The sequence below is a fragment of the Phoxinus phoxinus genome (assembly GCF_949152265.1).
Source record: "Phoxinus phoxinus genome assembly, chromosome: 19".
NCBI lineage: Eukaryota > Metazoa > Chordata > Actinopteri > Cypriniformes > Leuciscidae > Phoxinus > Phoxinus phoxinus.
In genome coordinates this window covers 26,736,901-26,752,695 of record NC_136894.1, presented here as the reverse complement: position 1 = coordinate 26,752,695, position 15,795 = coordinate 26,736,901, and the positions used below count along the sequence as shown (strand labels likewise).

At 39.7% G+C, this 15,795-nt stretch overlaps 1 protein-coding gene and 1 long non-coding RNA gene across 5 annotated transcripts in view; one reads left to right on the top strand and one right to left on the bottom strand.

The window, feature by feature from the left end:
- The window catches only part of LOC306986670, a 392,716-nt gene that overhangs the window by 189,188 nt on the left and 187,733 nt on the right, over positions 1–15,795 (bottom strand). The gene's annotated exons all lie outside the window — the stretch shown is intronic.
- Positions 733–15,781, top strand: LOC306986702 (zinc finger protein 646). Of its 4 annotated transcripts, none has more exons than XM_079590195.1 (5): positions 733–1,159; positions 6,709–9,429; positions 9,806–10,957; positions 11,033–11,129; positions 12,288–15,781. In XM_079590195.1, the coding sequence occupies exons 2-4, from the start codon at positions 6,923–6,925 to the stop codon at positions 11,109–11,111; spliced, it is 3,738 nt and encodes a 1,245-aa protein (XP_079446321.1). In that variant the 5' UTR covers positions 733–1,159; positions 6,709–6,922; the 3' UTR covers positions 11,112–11,129; positions 12,288–15,781. The 4 variants fall into 4 exon arrangements, with proteins under 4 accessions (XP_079446321.1, XP_079446320.1, XP_079446318.1 ...); XM_079590194.1 differs by having other exon boundaries at positions 734–1,159; positions 11,033–11,126; positions 12,287–12,425; XM_079590192.1 differs by lacking the exon at positions 11,033–11,129 and having other exon boundaries at positions 748–1,159.

Below are 15,795 nucleotides of genomic sequence, written 5' to 3'. Positions count from 1 at the left end.
ATTCACCATGTAGAAAATAGTAAATGTGTGAACTAGTGACCGACGCTTCAGATTCTAGAGAGCATTTGATTGGACAAAAAATACGATGAGACACTGAAGTGCAGAATGATGTCATTAAAATCATGATTGCATGGGGACTTTAAAAAACATGTCAGTTGAAACTGAATATACCAGAGTGGTTTTATTTGTGTACACAGCAGCTATAGAAAAAAATATTGTTCAGAGCAGGGGTTTTCAATATTTTAGATGCCACGGAAACCCAAATATGATCCTCATTATTTGTGAGGGACCCCATCCTAACATTTAAAAGGCATCTATCGTTCACACACACACACACACACACACACACACACACACACGTTCAATAGTAATGTAGGCTACTGTTAAATGTTTTATAAATGTTATTTTTTAAATATATTAATACATTTTATTAATTTATTGTAGTATATTTAGTATATATTATGGTAATAGCTAATATTTATAATCACATTTTAATTCATTTATTTATTTTAATCTAATTTATTTATTTACATGTTCTTTTTAGACCGTCACTCCCTGAAACCCCCTAGTTTACAAAAATACTTTATTATAAGGTTTAATTAGGTGTTTAAAACATAAAAACGATTCTAGAGGAAACAAGCATTTGCGTACTTGATTTTTGACCGAAAACTTAGCCTACAGAAATACATTCCTTGTGACAACTAGTCTCCGTCTCCTATATCATGGTAATTCTGTCATGCTGTAGCTATGTGAAAAAACATGGTAGTACTTTTTGTTTCGTGGTATTTCACAAAATGATGGCTGGACATTGTCTGTGTGCTAACGTTACCTAAATAGCTTAACGAAACCATCTGCTGTGTGATTTTAGTTAAAAATGTAGGTCCACGGTACATTGGACAATGTTTACTTCCAACGCAAACACACGAAGAATGAGCGCAGAGTGACGCGGTGGAGCACGTCCGCAGCTCGCCATCTCCATTCAGCCCGCAGCAGGAAGTGCTGAAATACACCGAGAAAAACACGGTGGAGCCGCCCGCTGAAGAAAAAAAAAAGAGTTAAAATAATAATGGCGATCGACTGAACATGCCATTTATCCTCTGCGCAATCAAAAAGAGCATAAAACTCCCATCCCTGCTCATTGTGCACGTCTGTAAGTCGGGTAAGTAGTTGCAGCTTGAAGGTGTTTGTATAATTGCACACAATGGCCACATTCATTGAATCAGAGCTCGCGAGCCTCCGGATCTTTGTGTCGCTAGGCTGTTAGCCGATTAGCACTGACCTTACTGCTAAAAGCAGAAACAATTTCACATATGCCGGGCGTCTATCGATTTAGTCAAATCCATACGAGTATTATTTTATCTACACGACTATTACTTCAAATTTACGACATAAATGTGGCAAATTTTTTGTGAGACTGCACCGTTTGCTCTCATTTCGCGCTAGTATCATGAGGGGAGGCTAGCGCGTTAGCTGCGGGGGGGTTGGCGCTGTCAGACAGACAGACACATTAAAATAATCGATGCGATCGCGTACGAGCGCTGGATGTTTTTTCGCGCATTTGAATCCACACACTATGTAGACTAAATATGTGCACGAATATTTCGTCCAAAGCGTTAGATGCTTCGAAAATCATCGTTTTTCCCCTCCCCTCGCAGTCGATTTAGCTGCTATAGCCCACCAGCTAATATTTGCACACAGCGACGCGCATCCTGTGAAAAACATACGGGTCGGGATGTAAATTTTGGTCTCCCTCACAACGATGCACACAAGTATTTGTCTACAGAAATGCTCGTGTATTGAGCCTAAAAGGATTTACGGTAATTTATGTCTTAATTCGGGGCTCTTAACGTCTAATGTGGTGAGTCTGGGGAGGGAAAATTACAAGGAATGTCGGGTATCTGCTTTTGTCCGGATAAAAAGCGGGTGTGGGAGCGTCAGGCCAAGGTCATAGCGAAGCGTTAACCGCTACCATTTTATATAAAAACCAGGTTTTGTTCTTGGTAACGAAACATATTGTTATTCGGGTTTTTTACCGGGGGTCCACATATGTGTTAGGCCCACCCCGTTTGTTTCTTTGTGAGCTGCGCCATTGGGAAATAACAAAATATAACGAATAACAACATTTTTCAACTGTAACAAGATTTTGGGGGCTCAGTTTACATATTTAGATTAAGGTGAAAATAATAGTCAAGTTGCTACAAATGATTGTGTGTTTTTATGTACCCAGGTGTTTTGCCACTATATTCTATTTTTTGTCTTTCATTTTCAACGTTTATAGGGTTCCAATGGTCATCAGGTTATATATATATATATATAAAAACTTAAATATCGTGGAAATGTTATATTAGTAAATATAGTTAGGTAATGATTAAATGCATTACATGTTTCACTTTCAGCATTATTATAATATGCTCTAATGTTTTGGGGGCTCATATACATATTTAGATTAGATGAAAAATAATAGCCAAGTTGTTATGAATGAAGTGTTTTTATGCACCCAGTTTTACTTCTTACAACGCCTATATATAGTCTTTATATTTATTTTCATTAAAAAAGTTGAATGTCCGCAGAATCCCCATGGCCATCAGCCAATAGTATTTTCCAGGCATGTGAATTTTTTGTGAGGCAATTTTTTTTCTTAATTTTTTTTTTGTCAATTGGCCAACCACAAAATGGTCTGAATTATTCATTTAAAACTCTTTATCAGTGTGTATGCAATATGTGTGTTATAGATTTAGATTATTTCACATATTTCACTAATATATACATAAAATATTACCAATTTTTTTGGACATGCTACCATAATGCCTTGGTATGCAAAATTATAATTAAGTAGTTAAAATGTAGGGTTGAGTGTAGTTTGAATTTTAGCAGTTTCGATTCCAGTAAGTTAAAAACATTAATCAAACACATTTATTCTGTGTCTTTTGGTAAAACGTTTTATTGCAAAAAAACACTTAACATTTTCCTATGGTTTTAACAAAAATACCACAGCAAAGACAACTAATTAATATAAATTTCAAACAGTATTAAAGACAAGTAAACTAATAAAATATGAACAAATTAGCAATAGCACAAATAAATCAAGAAAAGTCAAGTCACCTTTATTTATATAGCGCTTTAGTTTTTACAATACATATTGTTTCAAAGCAACTTTACAGTGATAACAGGAAAATAATACAACAAATGTTGTTTTGGTTTTACAGCAGCTTTAGAAGAAAATAGTCATTGTCCAGCTTAAGTTAAGTTTTGATTTATTTCTGTTGTAAAAAAAAACATTAGTTATTAATTTATCTATACAACAGCTTTGGAGAAAACTGAACTGCTCTTTCTAGTGAAAACCGTTCAATTCAGTTCTCATACAATGCAGTCAGATCAATAATGTTGAATATTAAGTGTCCATTAACAACTAAACAAAGTTCAGGTAAAAATAAGAAATTGTAATCAAATGTAAAAAACATTGCATAGTTTTCTTTTTATAAATAAAATATAGATTGATCCTTATTAAAGTTTCAAACGTTATTCAGTCAATCACTTAAAGACCTCTTTCAGGATCCAAAATATTGTTACACATGCTTTTTCTTTTGTTTACGTTCTCTTAAAGGAGCATTTCACCCGTGGGAACATTAATCTTTATTGAAAGTGGGTCATATATGTAGTCGAAATGTAAAATAATTTTCGAATTTGGTGCCTTGACCGAGAAAAGACAGAAAGTAACTTTAGGGCGTGTTTGTATGAAAGACAACAACTCCCACAATGCACTACATTGCAAAGCTCCGCAAGCCACTCCCACTAATCCAGAACGGCGCGTATGAGGTATCCGTCTATCAGAGAAACCACTCTTCTGTCTACAAAGCTAGCTAACCACCAAAGCTTGAAATTACACAAACATTAAAGTTAGTTGGCGAACTCATTAGTGAATTACTCCTTTTTTGCATTTCTTTCGAAATGGTGAATTATTGCATGGTACCGGGATGTTCAGTCAGAACATATGCGGTGCGGAACTAGGATGGCTATATTGCGGCTCGTAAAAGTAGCCACGAACTTTCGAAATCCTCTTCCATATCATATTGAGTAAGTTACCTTCCGCCATTGTCAGCACCTGTTAGCTTAGCTTCCAAACAAGGTGGAGGATATTGCTTTTAGTTTCAGAGAGTGAAGTCCCACCCACTGATCTGTAATAGGTCTGTAGCGTGAGTGGGTCCCCCCCCTGGATAAATGAGGATGTGTTTGTAGTCTCAACCCCTCTACAAAGATATTTGACTTCCTGCTTAGAGTGACGCAAAATGACGATTTTTACATCATTATAAGCAGGAACTGCAACACTGAAATCCTTATTTCTCCATTCTCAGGGGAAAATGAGGGAACAATGCATGACCATTCAAAAATGTGACTGGGTTTCTAACGATACAAAGTTTAATGCAAATGGGTGAAGTGTCCCTTTAAGATAAAACTGACAAACTGTCAAAATTTGTGTGTTCAAGCGCAAGACGTGTACGAGAACTCGATTCACCGCAAAGAAAACGGCGCAAGTGCCGAATTGAGTTCTCTTTCACGTTGTCTTGTGCTTGAAAATGGTTTAAAAATCACATTAAAATGCACACACAGGAATCGATAAGTCGAATTTTTATTTTATTACAAGTATCTTATAATTCCGATTACCAAGCCTATTAAAGCTCCAGTTAAATATCATATTGTGAAACATTCAGTACCACGTGTATGTACCATGATATTACCAATAGGTTCAAGTACCACTTGTGCACTGATTGACCTACAAATGTGTATTTGTATATTATTATATTAATTTTATTCTGCAAAGCTGGACCCATATGGCATTTTGCAGTATGGATTTTGATGGCGCTTAAGCATCCAGATGGTCTTGAGTCAGAGACCACTGGTCAGGTTATATACCCTAAGGGTGTGCCATCCTAAATGAGATCACAGATGCTGTGAGATGACTCTAGACTTATTCCACATACTGCAGACTGTGCTATGCATGAGTGATGATCACATAATAAACACTTCATAGAATCTGTATTGCAACTTGTAGCACAAAATGTAAGAAACCGTTGAAACTACAGTATCTATGTTAATTTGGTCACAACAGTTTTTGTTAGATATTTCAGGTACATTTCTTAATTTCTGTTATTCAAAATATGAATCAATAAAAATGCTTTATCGTCTTTTCTGTAACCTGAATTAAGTAACATTTTAGATTATCTTTTTTTTTGGTTAAATGGAAAAAAATATGCATGTTATTCTCACCTCAGCTATTTAGAAATATTGTTTCTTCAGTACATTTCATTGTTTCCCACGATATATTAAATCAATAAAGTAGGCCTAATACATTTCTTGATACTGGACTTACCTGATGAATGAATAGTTTTGATTATAGTTATAGTTAGTTGCTTAAATGTAATTTTATGAACTATTGATTTGAAATGACAGATATCTATGTAAGATGCATACAAGGATATCACATTTTTCCAACAAACTTGGTGACCTAAAATACAGGCTCATTTAGAGCTGCACTGAAACTATGACCCATTCACATATTTAATCATTTAATTTTTGAATTATACTACTATTTCAAATTATTCTTCAAACCTGTTTTTGCCTTACTAGGCCCTCATTTTCTGCCAAATCACTTCACATCGAAAGATTTTGATATCAGTCACACAGTCTGAACATAGGGTTATTGTTGAAGTGACTCTATTGAAGTTATTGTACTGACAGCGAAATAATGCCATACAGTAGGCTTGAAAGAGGCAGGAAAATAATCCAGTTGAAATTTCTAGTTTCATTTTTTTTAATGGCCATTGTGTGTGGTAAAGGAACACTGTTTCTTTCATTCCAGTTGTGTGGTAAGATGAATTGTTCCCCTGTGGGGTCTAATTGAAGTGAATTTGTGGTCATGCATTTTATTTAGTTCTCTTGGAGCAAATTCCATTGAATAATAAATACTGTGAGATTTACGTTTTATCATGAATACAAATGTGTCCTAGTGCTGTACTGATGCCAAACACACTGAACCCTTTTATTGAATTCCCAGCTACCAATGTTATATTCGTATTTAACTGGTTTAGGTTGGAGCACAAGCAACCAAATCTATAGTTATGAATCTGAACATGAATGTGGTACATGGGACAGACTGACTGACATTTAGTAAATCTGGCCCTTATTGTCTTCATTGGTTTTGGTAAAATTATGGATTAGCTTGATAATTAGACTGAACTTTACCTCCACTATATACTGACAAACTATTTTGAATTAGGCTTATATTTATTGAATTTTCTGGTAATGCTTATAATGGTTATGTAGCTGTGATTTATCAGTACAGTTGACATCAAAGGAGTGATATGCACGTATACAAAGCTGGCTTATTTCAGCTATTTTGAACCTGTGTATTTGTCATGTGACCTAAATATGAGATCAAACGTGTCAATCAATGCTAATATCACATAATGTGGCCACATGCCTATCACAGTGAATGTTTTTGTCAAAGGCTCTTGGTTACCCTTAATGAACAGCTTTTATAACCTGTTTTTGCTGGCTAGTACGCATTTGATTTCAATATGTTTTAAACTAGCATTTAGATTTATAAAATGATTCTGTCATTTAAGTGTATTTTTTCACCACTACATATATTAAAATAGTGAATGTAATTAGTGTTAAATTAAAATAATGTTTCTTTTTGTATCTTCTCAGCTTTCCTCTGATGCCCCACAACTGTCCAGACCCTCTCTGAACTGCTGTGATCGAGTGGAATTGAAAGGCTGATTGGAGAGAATATCTGTCACCCAGGTAAAATGGCTGATACTACAGAAGCAGAGAGCTGAACATCACACATTGCCCCCTTTTCTTCTTTGTTCGAGGATCATTTTATGTGGACATTTCCCCCTTCCATTTCAATTTTCTCATCATGGCTATGCATGATATGAATCGTGCCAAGGGTTTCCCTTGCAAAGAATGCGACATCATTTGCCCAAGTACACCTAGCCTACTGGAGCACATGAAAGCACACTATCATCAAGAAGACAATGGCAGATTTGAATGCGAGCAGTGTGGACGCATTTTTAAGCATGCCAGTAGCTTGGCTTCTCACAAAAAAACTCATGAGATGGGCTCCTTCCAGTGCCCGGTCTGCACCAGAACGTTGCCCAATGCAGTGGCGCTAAAAAACCATCTCCGCATTCACACCCTGTCTCCAAGTGCCCAAGCAGAGGAGGAGAACGATGACAATGTTGACGAAGAGAGGGATTATAATCTAGCACAAGATCTGTCTGAAGCAGCTTTCAGGAGTCACATAAACAACAGTGGAATAATGCCTGGGCACGACCATGACAAACAAAAATCTCCAGGATCTGAAGATGCCTGGGACAGACCATTTAAATGTGATCAATGTGAAAGGACATATCGTCATCATGGCAGCTTGGTTAACCATAAGAAGTCTCATCAAGAAGGCATGTATAAGTGCAATGTCTGTTACAAACAGTTCAATAATCTTGCAGCTCTCAATGCTCACGAACGCACTCATTCAAAATTTAAGCCCCTTGGAATGTCCATGGGGGCTCTTGTGCCTGAAGCACAATCTGACCCTCGTCCCCTTGGACACCAGAATGATGACATGATACCCAGCTTTTGCCATCTTTGTCAAGTGGTTTTGCCTAATAAGAATGACTTTCAAGAGCACCTTATGTTACATAATGCTGCATCATCTTCATTGGGGCTAACACGTAGTTTCCCTGGGATAGTGCCTCATAATCTTAGTTCTGTTCGGTCCCCAGCTGTGAATCCTTACACACCTGCTCTAGGTGACCCTCTTCCACTGCCTCCATTACCCGACAAGCGTTATGACCCAATGCTAGGCCCTCCTGTTAATAATTCCATATATACCTGTGCATATTGTGGAACGGGACATCCTGACTTAGAGAGTCTCAAAATTCACTATCTTACCCACGACTCTCATACCACAAGCCAAGCTCACGATGGTCCTGCTATGTTAAATTCTAATGGACTGGCTTCAAACTCTCAACCATCAATATCATCATCCAATGGTGGTGCAAGGTCTCAGGCGCAGTCTACAATTGATGATGCTGACCGCAAATTTAAGTGCCAAGAGTGCGGGAAAAGCTATCGACATGCTGGGAGTCTAGTTAATCATAAACGCTCCCATCAAACTGGTCAATATCAGTGCACTATTTGCTGTAAGCAGTATCCACACTTAGCAGCCCTTCAAAGTCACCTCCGTAGTCACAAAACCCGACCAAATTCACAATCAATGGGTACAGAGGGAGATTGGCTTTCCTCTGAGCCACTCACAGGGCTAGACTCTCAACAAGGCTTTGTACATTCTCAGGATCAGGAGAGTGGTGCAGCAACCCCAATTTCACTGCCTGGTAATCTTGGTGATGCAGCACACTTTGTCCCAGATGGTTCCCATAACAGTGGCTTGGATTCACTGGAATTCCATGACCGATTTGATGGCTCTCTTGCTCAAAGCAGTTCTGGTCACTCACCTCTTCCACAAAACCATCGTCAACCAGATAAAGTCAACCAAAGCAGTATGACCAATGGTTACATGGGTAACATAAGCTTCCATAGTGCTGGTGGTGCCTCCCTGCCAGGCAGTGGCAACCTCAAAGAAAGTACTCGTCAGAGACGTGGTCACAACCATATGCCGTTTGGAGGTCCTCAAGACAACTCCCAGGGCAACAGTAAGAGAATGGATAACAAAGATGATGATGATGGAGAGGTTTATCAGTGCACAGTCTGTGGAAACCATTATGCCAGCCTAAGAGCACTTCGTAGCCACTTACGAAGCCATGGGGTTAACCAAGGGGCAGGACCCTCCTCTGCCCTCTCTCCAATTGGTGAGCAAGAGTGGAGGAGGCGACAAGAGGGTAATGCAAACAGTCTTTTGATCTGTAGCACATGTGGACAGAGCTTCAGCAGAAAGCAGGACTTAATTAACCATCAGCTAGTCCATGGACCTCCCCGGGCACATGGATCTACACAGGGCTTGGGAGGAACTAGCTCTAATTCTAATGGCAAAGTGGAAGGAAGGAACCACATTTGCGTTGACTGTGGCATGTTCTTTGCAGATCGCCATCAGCTGATCACTCACCTGTGTCCAGGCAAGGCGAGAGTGGGGGGATTGAACAAGGGTATGAATGGAGCTAAAGGGATGACGGGTGGTGCTGGTACCAGTGGCAGCGGGGGCTCTGCAAACCCTCAGCAGATGCCAGGCTCTGATGATCGGCCCCACAGGTGCGACCAGTGTGGAAGGGGTTACAGACACCCCTGCTCCCTGCTCAACCATAAGAAATCTCACAAGACTGGGGTCTTCCGCTGCCTTGTCTGCCAAAAACGCTACTACAACCTACTGGCTCTCAAGAACCACCAGAGGACTCATTTTGACTTAAAGAGGTTAGCCAGCATTGCATGTGCCCTATTATACTCTAACTGTTTAGTTCTCTTTGCATACTTTGAATACTTATGTATTATCATGAGTTCCCCACTCATGTGATTACCCAGGTCATCACTGAATGAATAGATTTTAATGAAATTGTGTCAAGGCAGTGTGCTTTGGTGATTTTCCCAGGGCAACAAACATAACTCATACTGATGTACACACATACACGCAGTTGAGTCTGAATTTCATAATGTCTGTACCCCATTGGAGCATTGTGTAGTCATCTTTGTATTTGTAAGGGGACCTTCCCTCTTTCTGTTTCTTTTTTTAAAGTGCATTTTAACACTGCTTTCTTATCTGTTTGTTTTTGTTTGTTTTGTCTGTTCACAGGCACAAGTGTGAGGAGTGTGGGAAAGCCTTCAAGATTCAAAAGCAGTTGATAAATCATCTACGGCTGCACGAAGAGCACAGAGCGAAGACTGGAGATCGAGACCAACGTGTTCAAAGCATGTCTCACCCAAATGGTGCCCGCTATGAGGGAGGCCCATCGCAGCTTCAAACTATGAGGATGGGAGATCCAAAAATTCAGAATCCTCCTGTGAACACCAATTATGGTCAACCTCAAGATTTCAAGAAACCGTATGCGGGGGCTAGGGCCCAGCAAGTGGATGATGGCAGCGGCCGCCGCCCCTTTGCTTGCGATCAGTGCGGACGTACTTACCGCCATGCTGGCAGCCTGGCCAATCATAAGAACCTACATAAGATTGGTGAATACCACTGCAACGTGTGCAACTCCACTTATCCAAATCGACTGGCAATGAAGAACCACCTCCGAATGCATTTCGCTCTGAAAAAATATACCTGCTCCGACTGTGGTAGGGGTTTCAGGAACCAAAGGCAGCTTGAAACACACACAGGCAACCAGCTCTGCAAAGATCTTCCTGTTCCCCTTGCTGGTCCCAGCGTGCAAACTGCTGCTCCTCCAGCCGAATATGAATGCGATGGGTGCTCTCAAATCTTTACTACAACCACAGATCTGGCCTCGCATAACTGCAGTTCCCAGCTTCCTTCTTCCTCTGCCTCCCTCAACAGCTCTAATATGAGCATGGAGACGGGTGATCTGGGATCTCCAGAGCGTGAAGAACGCCCTTTTAGCTGTGACCTTTGTGGCTGCTCTTACAAGCATGCTAGCAGTCTGCTCAACCACAAAAACACACACAAAATTGGCAACTTCAGCTGCTCATATTGTGACAAGCCGTACTCCAACTATATGGCCCTGCGCAACCACATGCGTATCCACACGCAGAAGAAGAGGCATATCTGCACAACCTGTGGCAAGGCTTTCCGGCTGGCCCGCTTTCTTCGGAACCACCAGAGAGTCCATGAGGAAGGCCACACCCGTTTTGGCTGCCCGACCTGCGGGAAGAGCTTCCAGGGTCGTTCTGGGCTGGCCAGACATCGCTGCGGGGACAACCAGGTAGGCAAGGAGGGCGTGAGGAAGGACACTTCAAGCACAAGAGAGGGAGAGGAATACCGGTTCACGTGAGTTTACGTCTGTTGTTCGTGTTTTTTGAAGTGAACTAGTAAAGATCACAGGTTTCTACATGTCTATTACAGGTATATGATCTCCAATCCGGCTTCCTCGGGACCATACGCGTGCCGGAATTCGGATTTTTCTGAAGTTTGGACAGTATGATTAGTGGAGACCAGATAAGTTACCCCCCCTTTGCTTTCAGTTAGCAATATGTACTAGATTGTTAGGATGTCTTGATATAATAGGTACATTTTTATGTACTTGCTAGGTAGATGTGTGTGTATTGTACTAAATACAGCCAAATAATTTATTCCCTCCTTCTTAATTGATCTTATTGATAATATTCTAGAGTGTATGGTATAGTTTACTGTTGTCACCATTTGAGCATTAAGTTGCCATAATAATTCATACTGACCATCTTATATTAGTTGTAGTGCTTCCAGGAATAAATTCTGATCTAGGCCCAACAGCACTCAGGAAACCGTCCATTTATTAAAAGCAAGTTTCTTAAGTACTATAAATATAGCTTTGTTTGCTATTGTGGTGAAACCTAAAAATCTGTTTCATTTGCTGTTGAGACAATAAAAGGAAAAAAGGAAGAAACTTTTTTAATGTGTCAACATACTAACACAGAACTTCCAGACTAACAAATTACATAAATAAGAACAAAAATGTATAGAGAAGTCAAAAAACAAAGTTACCATATTGCTTTACCTCATGTGCTTGGGAAACAAGTTCACCACACTTTTGTTATGCTAGATTCCGACCAGAGTTCAGGTCCAAATCCCAAAACCTCATTTGCTGTACAATTTTGTAAGCATTTGAAAGACTTTCTGTGTGTACTTATTTTATACTTGGTAACATATTTACCAAAATATGAGTAAATACTATGAGTTTGAAAACAAACAGTGACTTGCAGTACATTTTTATAATGTATCTGTGAGGACTAGGTTTGCCCTATAGGCTGTTACAAAATTACAACTACAATTTGTATATTACCACCATCAATTATATATATTATTATACCACTGACTTCATATTAACACTAAATAAATTGAATATGACTGCTAAAAGTAGCAACCAATTGTGTTAACTTATTTAATAGGCAATGCTATTCAAGTCACCCTGTGGAAGCTCAGACAGTTTTTTGGAGTTTTGGCAGCTGGATTCAAGATCATATACCTGTACTTGTCTATCCATCAATGCTATTATCATAGAAGTCAACAACATACCGTCAGGTTACTTTCAGACTAATCTAGGTTACTAACTATAGAGGGGTTAAAAGAACAACGAGCAGGTGAGATTTACTTTTTCTCTCCTCTGTCTCTGTCTTCACAGTTGTGACCAGTGTGGCCGTTCTTACCGGCATGCCAGCTCACTCCTTAATCACAAAAACACCCACACCGTCGGCATCTACCACTGCGCTGTGTGCCTCAAGACCTACTCTAACCTGCTCGCACTCAAAAACCACCGTCGCATTCATTCTGAAACTCGACGGCACCGCTGTCCAGAATGTGGAAAGGCTTTCCGCGTTTCTTCCCAATTACAAAATCACCGCCGTGTTCACCAAAAGGAGCGGGAGTTTGCCTGCACTCTGTGCCAGCGGAGCTTCCCTACCCAGGCTAGCTTCCGGCTCCACTTGGAAATGCAACATGGCCGTGCCCAAAAAACATCGCAACAGCCTGGGGTTTCGTCCAGTGGCTCTAATTTGGGTTGGGGCTCTGGGCTTGACCGTACGCTGATGCAGGCCCAACGATTGGATCCTAATGGGCTCCCAAAGCTTAACCCATCACACCATGGCCCCAGTAGCAGCAGCAGCTCATCTGGGCAACAACAACAACAACAACAGCAGTTACAGCAGAGTCGCAATGAGGCGGGGTGTAAGTCGCATGTCTGTGATCAGTGCGGCCGTGGTTACCGGCACGCCAGCTCACTTCTGAATCACAAGAACAGCCACAAGATGGGCACCTATTTCTGCAACTCCTGTCAGAAGGAATTCTCCAACCTGATGGCGCTCAAAAACCACAGACGCATCCACACAGAACCCAAGCGTTACCAGTGCCCGGATTGCGGCAAGGCTTTCCGTGTCTCCACCCAGCTCATCTGTCACCGCCGCATCCACACCAAGGAGAAGCCTTTCTCATGTCAGCAGTGTGATAAGCGCTTCTCCAGCAAATCCAACTTAAGGCACCATCAAAAGGTCCACTGGAATAGTTCGGCTCCTCCTACTGGTCTGAACATGGGTACCAGCGGCTTTTTGGGTATGCCCTCTGGGCCCTTTTTATAGTGGGTAATATTTGGGAAGCAGAACTTGCAGTTTATGGAGATCCATGCCAAGGCTTTTGGAGGTGCCAAAACCCCCTTTCCCACTCACCCATTTTCATCTCTAGTGCTTGAGGTGTGAGGCTTTTGTTGAACAGGTTGTTGTTTAGGTTAACAGAACTGTCCCTGCATGTACCCTGAAACAGTGGATTAAACATTGACTGTTAGTTTTAGGTCATAGTGACATTTTCCCCACCTTTACCCTCACCCTAAACACCACAGGTGACCTTATTTGCATTTTCATAGTTCCCTTTGGGGGTGGGGGACATTGAGGGCCACTGCCTTCATTTCTGATACCAGCCTTTCGAAGACCTAGCTGGCGTCTTGTTTTAATTCTTGAAAACGAATTGCTTTCGGATGAGACATTTCCATATATGTTGTGTATAAAACAGCACATTTCCCACCATGGTACTGTTACGTCAGTATTGTTTTCGTGATGTCACAATGGGAAGGTTAAACTGTAGCCACATTAGGTTAAAAATGGATGCGCATCCCCACGGTCCAGGTAATGTCACAAGAAGCAGAACTTTGAAAAACATACATTTCATCCCATGCCCAGTTACCGCTTTGATGACAGCCTTCAAAGCATTCACAATTTACAATCCTAGACAATACAAAGAAAACATGTTGACTGTCTGATGAATTCTGAGACATGTCGAGCAACTTGTATGTTTAACAAGTAGAAGTAACTATGTTTAACAGTGTATAGAGCGTAATTGAAACGTCTTCAGTTAATTTAGGCAACACATTTCTGTGTTGTATAGGACTGTCAACGTTTTTTTTTGTATTCCTCCCCCTTTCTGTTGATGTTTTAACTTTTCTAACTTGCGTGTTCCTTGCAGCACGAAGATGAGCTTCATACATTATTATTCTGCAGATGACAGCATCGCGCTTTCTGGGTTCATTTTTTAGTGGCATCATTCGTTCGTTCTCCCTTTAATTTTATGATGTTGCTCAGAACCCATATTTTAAAACTGCAACTAACTTGCTAGTGTATAGAAGCGATAGGTTGTGCTAAGAAAAAAAAAAAAAGAGAAAAGCAAAAGGGGGAAAAATGTATATTGATAGGCTTGTAATGGCATTTGGTTTTACCTTGTATTGTATTGTACCTCTGACTGTATTATTTACAGGAAAACTTTTATAAAAGATCACTGTAGTATGCATTTTATTTATATTATTAACACTTGTAACTGAAAACGTTAGTTTTAGAACTCCCAGTTTTAGGATTTCTTGTTTCAACCCCTCTATTCCCCAGAGGCTATTGGACATGGAGTCAGGAATGGCAGGACTCCTAATGAACACTTGTTATAGTGACTGTAATCTCCTATTTTGTTGCCATTATTTGTTATGCTTTTAAACGAACATTTCTGTCCCTTGTGCAATAAACAGGGAACTGTAATAATGCGTGTTTTGTTTGCAGTACAATTAGTGTAAACATATCACTGTATCATTATTGCCTTCCTCACGTGATGTCGTGACTGTCGTCCCCCCCCCCCCCCACTCATGTCAAGATTGGATGTGCCTGTTTCACTCTTTGAGCGCGCACGTTAAGGAATGATTTTGTTATCATTACAATCAGCAAAGCAATCTTATTATAACTCCTCAGTTACACCTTTATATTAGCCCATGTATTTATTTGTTTTGTGCTTTTTTTATTTAATTGCATCTTACCATTTTGAGCTTGTTTTCAGCCTATATATCCTGGGAGCACTGGTGCTAAGTCGATTGTATTTTGAGTGAAAATGAAGTTGTATGCGCTATGATCAGAGCATGGGACGATTATATATTTACATACCTATGTCCTTGCAAATTTGACTCAATTGGATAGAAGGAAATTCTTCCCAGGTGCACAGTTGCTACTTTGATTCCAAATATAAATTATAAAAGTTTAATTTTATTTTCATTGTTTATGTCATATATATATATATATATATATATATACACACATGACTATACTTTTATGCACTCGCACACATACGTATATATATGTGACTGTATACTTTTTTTAAACTACATTTTGATAATTCATTTCCTAACAGAACATGTTTGAATTATAACCTCGATGCTCTCAAATAATAAAAATAAATAGCTGGAAAATTAATGTAACATTCACTTCAAATTTATGTGTGATTTTAAAGTTACTCATGGTTGGTGTTCTGAAAGAGTCGCCACCATTTGGTTTCAATGTCATGGTGTCTTTGTTAAAAATCTGTTTATTATGAATTAATTATGAACTTTAGGATGTGTAATGCACCTGATAGCTGGGGTAAGCAGTTTGTCTACTGTGGTCAGTAAGATTTTAGATGAGACACAACATATCCCTTACTGTTACTTATGTAATAAACCACATGGGATTTTGCTCTTGACGCTTGATTTTCTCACATAAGAATAATACCCTGCTTCTTGTTCAGACTCATCGCTAAGTTAGATGATCTCTTGTTGCTAAATCTAGATATCCTTCTTGAAACTTTTGAACATTCCCCAATCCCCACTTTTGGTAAATTCACTATTATATAATATTTCT